This window comes from Entamoeba invadens (assembly GCF_000330505.1).
Source record: "Entamoeba invadens IP1 unplaced genomic scaffold scaff_1105074726239, whole genome shotgun sequence".
Taxonomy (NCBI): domain Eukaryota; phylum Evosea; order Mastigamoebida; family Endamoebidae; genus Entamoeba; species Entamoeba invadens.
This window is the reverse complement of record NW_004440091.1, coordinates 30,082-41,676: the sequence shown is the minus strand read 5'-3', so window position 1 is coordinate 41,676 and position 11,595 is coordinate 30,082. Positions and strand designations below refer to the sequence as shown.

Genomic DNA, 11,595 nt, shown 5'->3' with positions numbered 1-11,595 from the left:
GTTGTTAATTATTTTACGTATGTTTTTGACTTTAAATAATTATTGTCAGCCCAAGCATTTTGATGGATCTTCAAGGTCGCCTTAATAATGTCATTAATTTATAAACCTAATATGGGGGTATTTTTAAATGATGAATTGTTTTTTACATAAAATAATTACAAGGCATTTATATATAATATGACAATTATTCTATTAAAATAATACCAAATAATTAATTTTTCTTGTAGTTTTGTTAAAACTTAAAGGTTTTGCCAAACCAGTATTTTTGAACACAATTTGATTGTATTACAAATCGATATTTGCAATGCAATCAACAAACATACCATTTAATAATTATTTATTATCATATTTTAATAATTTAATAATACATTGTTATTCAAACAATCATTATTGTTTTTTTAATTGCCTGTTAATTTTCGAAAAAACTAATTATAAACGACACGTTGACATAATATGTTTAGAACGAGGGTTTCAGTGTTTCAGAATAATTTCTTAACAAATTGAATTTCCTTCAGAAATTTACATAATTCAAAAGCACTCAAATTATTTAAAAAGATTTATATCATCAAGTCGATCTTAGGTAAATAAAGTTTCTAACAGATGTTTTAAATGCAAAGGTTTCTTTAATTCTTGTCATTTTTTCGTGATAAACAACAAAGAATTTGAAATCAATTGAAATCTTAAAAATATAATGGTAAATTGACAATTTAACCAACACATCAATTAAATACACAAACATCACATGAGCTCTGGTGATGATAAAAAAATGAACGTCATTGTCGACGTTTTAACCGTCATAAACATTTCATGTTTGTAATTCTAAAGTTTGTCGAAATTATATTAAAAACAGTACAAACTATCTGTGTTAAAATGTGTTTAAAAAATTGGGACTGTGACTGCTAATTTGTAATACATTAAAAAGAAAACAAATTACATCAATAGAAAATAATGTGGGTCATATCGCCATTGACATATAAGAATGTATTTCATTTATTAAGAAATCGATTAGGATTGATGGCAATGAGGTGAGCATCATATAATATTTCAAAGTGAGTCTTGGCGATAACGAGATCCTTACCATCATACACAGTTTGTTTGGTAATTCAGTTCACAAAGGGATGGTATAAAGCTTAAAATGAGAAATGGGAAGCTTGAAGTGAATTACGAGGGACAGTGCGTGATGTCGAAACAAGTCGAGTACGACACGTGGCATCATATTGGTGTTGTTATGAACGACTTTTTAATCTATATAGTGATGGTACTTCCGAGTTGAGACGCACACTAAATGTCATCAAGTTAGAGGGCAACAGTGAAGTGTTGGCAGGGCATGAAGGGTCACCAACACATCGGGACATATACAGTTTCGGTGACATCATGATAGTTAATGGTAGTATAGAAACATTGGTTCCAAAATAGTAAATAGGGAAATTGATTTCACTCTTTATTGATGACTAAGTCGGCAACGAAGTCGTCGAAGAGTCGACCTGGCTGTTCAAAGAAATTTTGGGCTTCGACGCTTTGTATGAAAAACTGAACGACTTGGCTTTATTTTAATGTACTTTTTGAGGGTCTTTGATGAGTTGTATAAAGTACTTGGCTTTCGTCGACAGAGTGATGATGGGAGTTAAAGAAATTGTTATACAAAGCATGAAAAAACTCCATAGGAAAAAGTGAAGAAACGACATTGATAACTGAGAGTGTAGAAATTATGCAAATCAACAACTATGTCAGTGAAGAAAACACTCAAGAAATTTTGGGGGATATCGACTCTTTAAAAGTCACCAACACAACAACATAATGAAAGCACCCAAAAGAAGTTTGTGAGTCTAACAGCACCACAAAGCTTTATTTACCCTCTTGAATTAACAGAAAAAGACTTTAAGTTACCACAACTGTTAGATTTGGAAAACACTTCTGTGTCGCCAAAAACAAGAAACTACTTGTTTTGTGTTTACTGTTTTTCTAAAGTCCTTTCACTATTGAAAATAATTACTATTTTAAAGAGAAACATTCTGAACATCACGTCAGACTTTCTGTAAATTTCTGTCACTTTTAAAACTCTATTTGCCTATTATCAACTCTGTTTCATTTGACTGCAACACTCTCATTTACTTTACAGAGCTTTTGTGTGGAGTTTTCTAATAAGGCGGATGTCCTCAAAAGACACTCCTGTATCTTCTTGAAAAGTAAAGACTCAATAGACTCTGTGTTGTTTTTACTTCACATAACACCAGCGGGCAAAACCATTTCCAAATATCTGATGAAGACCACCCAATCCATTTCTCAGTTACTTTAAAACACTTTTCAGTGTTAATGTCAATCATTCATGCCTCACTTGTCTTTAAAATTAAACAAAGCGAATACGACAATGTAATATACACTGTCTCTATATGTCTATTGTTTTCACCAATACCAGACACTGCGAAGCGCAGTCTTAGACTCCAACAAGGTGGTAGAAAGTTTATTCAAGTGTGTAGTATTCCGATGGGGACTTTGTATGTTAGAACGAGATGAAACAGAAGCAGAGGGATGTTTTTGGAGGGATGATACATTTTTTAATGTTAATCAAAGAAGTTGGCGACTTCCGCAAAATCTTTCTTGACTCTATGAATATCCAAAGTAGTGGAAATTTTCATTGTGAGCTTTTCACGGTCATGGCACTCAAGTTACGGTTGTTAGTTAACAAGTTAGGGAATAACAAAGTGTCTCTCTGTTGCATTGAGTACTACGCGTTCTTGATAGACGTTGTACAATGTAGCAATTGTGGTGTAGACATTTTATTTTGTTGAACGAAGTGTCACCATATCGAATGGAGTCTGTGTAGATCCCAAACAGTATCAAAGTAAAGACAATGACTTCATGTGAAGGGTGCAAGTCATAAATTTTTAGAAGACAAGAATTTTATGTCGGTCATCCACCATTTGCACAATCAAAACATCTTCATTAAAAAGACTCAAAGCGAGACGTGCGTGTCTTCGATATTTGAGATTTTGTTGATGAAGTATCGGGGGTGTCGCGGTATAGCACTTCAAGAGACGTACATTAAAATAATTGTGATGGAATACACCGACATTTTAGTGAAACTGTTACCGAGCGGAGAGTTACAAAAGGCTTCAAAAAGGTGTTACAACAAAGCACTGAAGAGATCGACGAGTTCTTTTATAAATACGACCAAGACATTCAAAGCGTGTTTTGGAAGGATATTCCACATTCAACAAGAAGCTCATATGAATGAAGTTCTGGCTCATGTGAAGCGTCGCACTAAAGAGAAGAATGATCGAGAAGAACTAGAAGAAAAACTGGAAAAGAAGAGCGAAATAGTTCGACGTCGTGAGAAAGCAATAACGATGTATTTGAGAGAACAAAAAGACGAGAAAGCACAAGAGGAAATTGACAAAGGTAAAATTTAAATGAGGAAAAGGACCATCGAAAAGTTTGTTAAAATCCACAGCAGAGTCTTTGAAGAAGAAGTTAAGAGGTATTGTATTAATGATAGATTCAATGCGATGTTCATGCGCAACGAAGTTGTCGTCGAAAGACACACTTGAAAATGAAAAGCAGCCACTTTAACAAGTCAAAATAGTGAAGATTAAAGAGAGACAACAGATATACAACAAATGTGGAGATGTGGTGTGATATTTAACTTTGAGTATTTGATTTATTCCATTGTGAAGAGTGGAAGAAGTGGACTCGACGGTTCACAGTACCCCGTGTTCCCTTGAGTCATTAAAGACAACAAAAGCCTATCCATCAACCCAAGCTCAAAACAGATATACAGAGATCTTGCATATCCTGTTGTCGCACAAGACGAAGAGCGCCGCAATAATTTGCAAAACAAATTTGCGAAAGTTGGGACGCATTATGGGAACCATTACAGTTCTATAGCAACACCTTTTGTCTTTTTGTTTCGAGTGGAGCCATACATGTATATGAAACTATTTGATGTCCTTTTTGACATGGAACGACTGATTGGCTCTATTGGGATTTTCTATGACAATCTCCAGACAACACCGATAAAGGCTATACCGGAGTTCTACTACTTGCAACAATTCTCAATGAATTTCAATACCATCAACTTTTGGAAAAAGAAAGATAGAAACACTTTATAGAACATGGAGCGATGTTACAGTGGGTATTTGGTAAAGAAGCGATGTATACAATTGATGTTGAAAAGAAAGTCGGTTACAATGTGGGGAACGCGCGGTTAGTCAATTCAAAAGTGTTAACATTTCGGTGGGATGAACTTGTGTTGAGTGAATTTACTGCGCGGGTTTTGAAAGGCTTGGCACTTCGCCAAGAGAGACAGTCTGTAGCCAGTAAGCAAGGGGTCAACAGACGATGTGTATCATGAAATTATCACTTCTTGCTTCAGAACACATTGTATATAATTAATTTGTTCGTCCAGTTTAATTCAATTTTTTTAACAAATATCGAATCAAGTTATAACAAAGTATTTTATTATATAGTTGTTTATAATATAGTTTAAAAAATAAATAAATAAATATACTATTATTTTGAATTATTTTTAAATATAATTTTAGAATAGTCTTGTTGTTCTAGTTTATATTTTAATTTTTAAAACCAATAAATAAATAGTTTAAAAAAGTTAGATCACAGGAGACACATAACAGTTAAAAAATCCGCCAAGACACCACAAGCATTGTCTTGTTTATTAATCCCTTAGTTTCATAATGTATTTTTTCCCAACAATTGTATTTGTAAATTTCCCCTTTTTTCATCATAAAATCGTTGTTATCGACATCACAAAACATTGGATCTTGACTTGAATTAGTGTTCATCTCCCACCTTTTCATATCCATGTTACATTGATCCGCAAAAGCGTTATTCTTTTTGTTATTATAGAAAACGTTACAGTATATTTCACTGTTCTCCATTAACAGCCAATGAATATTTCTTCTTTCATTAACTCTTCCGACGTTTTTGGTAACAGTGCCCATTGAGGAAATTTGTCTTTCCACGGAGACATATATCTATCAACTCCATTATTCACCATCGTGTCCAGTAAATTGTAGAACATGTTTGGGGTAGTGTGATACCTTTATAATCCTCTAGAATCTCCCCTATATTCAGTATCACAATTATAAAATATGTTGTAATAAATAATGTTAGACCTTCCAGAACCTTGTGTTATATAACAATTGACAAAATTAGAAACAACGTTTTGGTAGACTCTTTGCTTTCATAAGTTGTCGTCTGAGTAAATTCCAATGACATAAAACAATCCGCCGGGCTGCCCAAATCCTGTGGAGTCGTGTAAGAAGTTGTTCTTGATGACATTACCATAATATTATTAGTGCGTTCCAAAATCCAATGCACCACAGTCAGAAGCTCGAGTACAGACATTTTTAGTTTCATTGTATGAAATTTCCAAATACGCGCCATTATGTGAATACCCCAAATGGGGATTGTTTTCTACAAAATCGTGCTTCATGTAATTACCAACAGTACAAATAGAAAAAGCTGGGACAAAAGTAAATGATAGTTGTGACGTCGTGTTGGCATAGTTATGAATTAGATAACACTCTCCTCGATATAATGAAGTAAAATTTCCTTATTGTTATTTAAACTATAATTTATAGTAATATTAGTTTTTTAATAAGAATAGTTTAAATCTATTATCTTGTATTGTATTGTTATAGTTCAGCAATATAAAATAATGATAAAGTAATGCTATAATAATATACTTGTAACAATACAATGTAAAACATATAACATCTCATAACTACACTTTCTGCTCCCGCGTCATAAAAATTATATGAGTTATTGTCGAATAATTACCCGAAAAAGAAATACCCATTAACCCTGAGTGTCTAAAAGTGCATTTTTAATGAGAATATTATTTGATAAATAAAAGTTCATCATATTTTTCGTGTATATTCAAATATGATATTTTGAATGGTCAAATTATTAAAAGTATGTACATTGATAAATAATGAAGTTGTTCGTGATATCCACACTTTATAAACAGTAGCCGGCAAGTAGATATACAGATTCTTTTCTTCGTAATCAATATAGTACTCGCCCTTTTCATCCAATTCTTTTATCAAGTTGAATAATTATACAAACCTGTGAATAAAATGGATACTTCATTTTTGACAACTTTTCTGTATTTATCATGAGTAATTATCTGTTTTTTATCATTGATTAAATTAAATTTTGTTTTTAATAATTCTTTTATGTTTTCATAATAACACAAACAACAACTCTGCTATCACATCATAAATTTCTATAACGTCGATTTTTTTAACGTTGTCAAACCAAAAAAAAAATCAGTCACTTTGTCGTCACGTCAACAATTTGAGTCTTTTTAAGATCATTAAAATTTGATACTATTATTTTAAAATGTTAACAACGCTATTTGTTTTTCATAAACTTAATAATTTTTGTGAGTGTTGTGTACTTGTCAAAAATTTCTCATTTTGTTATTTTTAAACAAGAATGTAAATTTGGTCACTGATACACAATCAACAAAAGCAATTTTTAATTTGTCTTTATTGATACATGCATAAACTTGTGCGTTTCGTTATAATACAGGTATTAAAACACACTTTCCATTCATTTTTTTAAATATTTTTTTCCTGTTTAATCACAAAACATCAAAAATAAAAACTGTTTTTTATTAAACATGTTTTTAATATATGTTATAAAATTTTCAACAATATTTTTGGTTATAATGAAATTGTTATTTGTGTTTTAATTTATCAAAAAGACAACGATAAAGTATAAAACAATATTATAAAACAAACACCCTGAAGTTGATATAATAAAAATTAAAATGTGTGGATAAATTAGAAGCACTTTCTGTGGACAATGGCTGGGCCATAATCGTTGTAATCTTCCTTGGTGATACACGTGTTCTGGAAAATGGACAATGAAGCATGAATTGATCCTCCAATAACAGACAAAGTACTTTCTTTCTGGTTTTGGAATGACCTTGATTTTCATTATTAATGGTGCAAGTCAACCATCACCTTCTCAATTCCGTTGTAAATGCCCGAGTTCAAAAAGGTACCACAAGACAAGAAAATGTTCAGTTCAAGTCCTTTCTTATATCACATCACATTTCATAATTGAGTTGTAAGTTGTCTCGTAAACACCTGATGCTTCCATACCAAGAAATGATGGCTGAAAATTGTTTTGTGGGCATCTAAATCTCTCGTTCCCAACGGTGATGACTCCACCATTTGAAAGTTAATGTGATTTTTTGAGTTCTGATGATGAAGCAACATTCTGCATTTTACGTTGAAGTCAAGAGCAACGTAGAAAAGTTTTTTTAATATCTCTGACAATTTCTCTTTTTGTAGTTGTGGTGAATGAGTGACCTCTTTCAATCAAGATCTTCATGAGGTAGTCGGTAAGATCACTACCAGCAAGATCAATTCATAGGATGGCGTGTGGGAGTGAAATGGTCTCTCACTGTGTCCCAATTCTTCATAGATAATATAAGATGCATACAATGTAAGGACAGTCTAATTTCCAATGTACATGGCTGTGACGTTGAAAGTTACAAACATAAATTGTGTCTTCTTTTCCCTGTTTGTTTTTGGGTTCATTGAGGCTTTAGTCAATAGGATTGAATGCTCTTCTGGTGCAATTCTGATTTATTGTAAAAAGTGTGGTGCCAGATCTTCTCCATATCGTCCCGATCATTGACAATATCATGCTCAATTAGGTACTTATTGTCAAGATTCCTCTCTTTGGTTGTGCTTCATCTCCAACATAAGTGTCCTTGTTGCCCATCTTAACCAGGACTGAAAACTGTTTTGGTCTGCCAACAATTGATGGAAAGATTGCTTTTTATGAGTCATTATCAGCAAAATTGGCCTTGCACATTCCGAAATATAATCTACAACAATTGTTTGTACTTTGGCTTCTTTTTCTAAAATTTAAATGTCTTCTTTTTTGAGTTTGTTGTATTTATATTGTTTGGTTGTAGTTTTTGGTTGAAAATATCGTTAGGCAGTTCTTTCAGTTCGCCTCACTCTTTGGAGTTTTTATTTATTTTACTTTTCATATTCCAAGTAAACAATCTATATTTAAATCAATTGTTCAAAAAATAAAAAAACAAAAGTGTATAAAATGCAAGAGGTGGGGTTCGAACCCACGCCTTCGAAAAGACTCGTACCTGAAACAAGCGCCTTGGACCACTCGGCCACTCTTGCTATACTTTAAGTTGTAATAAAATATTATTAAATATGCTATACTTTAATTATATTAAATATTAAAATATGAACATTTAAATGATAAAATTATAATTATTAAAAATACAAAAAAATATAAAATCAAATAAACTAACTCTTACAATTTTAATTACTGGTTATGTGGGTTATAGTTTTCATGAATGTTGTTAAACTCAATTATATTAAAATAACTTATTTAGAATAGTCGTAGCTCCAAACAAAATGATTCACATTTTTATTTGTTCATGATAAATTAATTTTAAAATATTATTTGACTGTTGTTACTTTCCCAAAACTTTAAATGATACAAATTTGATAAAAGCAAATGGGTTTCCAATTGTTTTTAAAATATTGTTTAAATAAAGATAATCGTATAAAAAAATTAACTAAAACATGCTTTTTATTTTAGAATGTTAAGAAGGCCCCGTAGCACAGTCGGTAGTGCATCGTACTTATAGAATAGAGTTATGCGAGGGTCGTGGGTTCGATCCCCGCCGGGACCATTTTAATTTATTTTAATCTATAATCATTTCAAAGTAATTGTGTAGTTTCAATATCATAAAATTATTAAAAGTAACAACAAATAACACACTGATGTTTTCAATGAACACCAACACTTTGTCTTCTAACCTCGACTTCTTGTCTTTTAATTTATAATGTTATAAAATTAAGAATCTTTTTAATAAGTGCCTTCCTAGCTCAGTCGGTAGAGCGTGCGGCTTTTAACCGTAAGGTCGGGGGTTCGAGCCCCCCGGGGGGCGTTTTTATTTTTTGATTATTGAAAACATTGAAATAATAACTATCATATATAATTACATTCAGTGAGCATTTGTGGTCTAAGGGCAGAATTCCACCCTTCCAAGGTGGAGATCCGGGTTCGAGTCCCGGCAAATGCACTTATTATTTATTCGAAATTTCACTTTATTTTGATTGTTAAATCATTAACACAACTGAATTAGTTTCATTGTTTGTATTTGAAATTTTAAGATGAAACAAATTATGTTATTTTAATCATACTTTCTATTTAATAGAACATATTTTTAAACTCATTTATTTCAAAAAATCATTTCATGGTTATTACTCATAATAACAAAACTATAGATGCAAGACTATTTCATCTATGAATTAATTCCATATTTGTTTTGAAACACATTAAATGATAAAATGATAGATATAGAGTAATTTCATGATAAAAATAAAACACAATGATTCATTCAAAAATGAATGTTTTATTATAAGTACATATAGATTATATATTTCGAATGGTACAGTTATCGAATCATATTCTATATAGCAATTACAAAAAAATAAAATTATTGTTATATAATAATTATTAACTAAACAATAAAATTTGTTATAATGTATTTATATAATTAAATTTTAAAAGGCTAAACTTTCAGGCACTAACCATTATCTAACACATAAACAAACCATCGTATTATATTTATAAATTGGGTATCTCAATTTATTAAGTAAGTATAAGAACTTGTTTTATATTTCATGATAATTGAGAATAACCATAAATTAAGCACATTCTAAACAATAATAACATAAAAACTATTAAAAATTGTAATAAATCGCATTTTTTAGCAATGAATTATTTCTTAGTGATACTATTAAATCAGAAATAACATAATATTAATTATCTACTTTATTAATTGTTATAAACGATATCAATAACCTTTTATGACAAATTAATAACCTTTTTATTATGTATTTGACAAAATCAATGTTGATCAAATTGCTGAAATAATGTTCAATTGATTGCATAAAAAACTAAAAATGTTATATTTGAAAAAAGGTGCAGAAAAAATGACTAAATATTTAGAAACATTATAATAATAACCAATTTAATATTAAAAACACAAATAAAAAATGACACAACTCAAATCTATTTTTTTTATAAATGTAATTCTATATATAGAAACATTAAACGATGTTTTAAACTATAAGTTTGTCAGTTATATATGCAATCAGTCTGTGCAAATGATGTACATAAATTCTTATAAATTATTTCGTACAAATGACGTCTTGGATATTTTAAACTGTTTTCCCAGTCTTGAGACGATGTGTATGGACTTTTACACAAGAAGTTTGCAAAGAAGTACCATCATTAGAATTGTCCTTATTAAAAGAAAGCTACAAATTTAAAAACCATTTAAATTCAAAATAGCTTCCAGCCAAAATCAAAACGTTGAAAATGATTCCTCACTATATTCCCGATTTATACAAAACATAACATAATACAATAATTTGTGGAAACTATTTGTAAAGATGAGTTAACAAAATGGGCCGAATGATTAAACAACATATCAAAGCATTTTATCGCACAAATAACTCAAAACGGTTGTGTTATATTTCTTAGTGCAATTTTTAAATTCTTTTCTTTTCTTTGATTTTATATTTAGAAAAGAGACGAGTTATACGTTCTTTGCTATCATTGACAACTATGTGATATATTAACACCACATTTTTATTTGAAGAAAAACTTTAACACTCCTACAAAATGTGAATATCCTTTTCACGTTTTATCGAAACAATAAAAAATGAAAAACCAGAAATTTCAATGTGATTCCACAGAAAATGTGAAGTTGTGATTTGTAGAAAAAGAAATGTACCAAGTCACTGTAGACCAAGTAGAAAACACTGAATTTGTGAAAAAGTATATCGACTTTTTTACTCAATATTTGTATATGCATAACAAATATAACAAACATATGGAATACTCAAAATGATATTTTGATGGAAATCTCTGCAAATTATTTTGAGTTTTAATATACAATCAAAAACATTTATTTGTAGTAACCATAATTGTTGAACTTGCTGTCAGGGCTCTTAAAAACAAAATTAAAAAGACAAGGGTTGATTTTTATTGAATAATGGTTTCAGAAAATTTAAAATAAACTTTTTGATGGCAATTCTGATTTAATGTTTGAATAAAACAAAATTGTTTTAATTTGTCTTTTCGATTTTTTTGGGCTTTATTTTTTTTAGTTGGTATTTAAAAAAAATAAAAAATAAAAATGGCAAAAGTTTTTTTTTTGGTTTTTCTATTCAATAAATGAAAAATGGATAATATGTTGTTCTTGGTAATAACATAACAACCACATTGTAAATATTACAGTATAATTTGATACCTTGTTGTTGCTGGAAAAGGTTTTATAGTAACTTTAACACCTTTAAAATATGCTTCACGGGTTTATGTGTAATTATAATTAAAACATAAAATAATAATTATCAATTGTTTTTCTGACTTAATTAAACGGACTTTTAGTGTAATTATATTAGTTAACATTATGTCGCGTTTTAAAACAAACTTGATAATCAAACAGAAGGTGTTTATTTATTTCATATGATAAATGTATTTGGACTAATTGTGGCACCACTACCCATG

General features: G+C 30.2%; 1 protein-coding gene across 1 annotated transcript; it reads left to right on the top strand.

Moving 5' to 3' along the window:
- Window positions 1-2,903: 2,903 nt before the first annotated feature.
- EIN_517480 (hypothetical protein) lies at window positions 2,904-3,410 on the top strand (the record flags this gene model as incomplete). The annotated part of the gene is made up of 1 exon (XM_004253535.1): window positions 2,904-3,410. The coding sequence occupies one exon, from the start codon at window positions 2,904-2,906 to the stop codon at window positions 3,408-3,410; it is 507 nt and encodes a 168-aa protein (XP_004253583.1).
- Window positions 3,411-11,595: the final 8,185 nt, after the last annotated feature.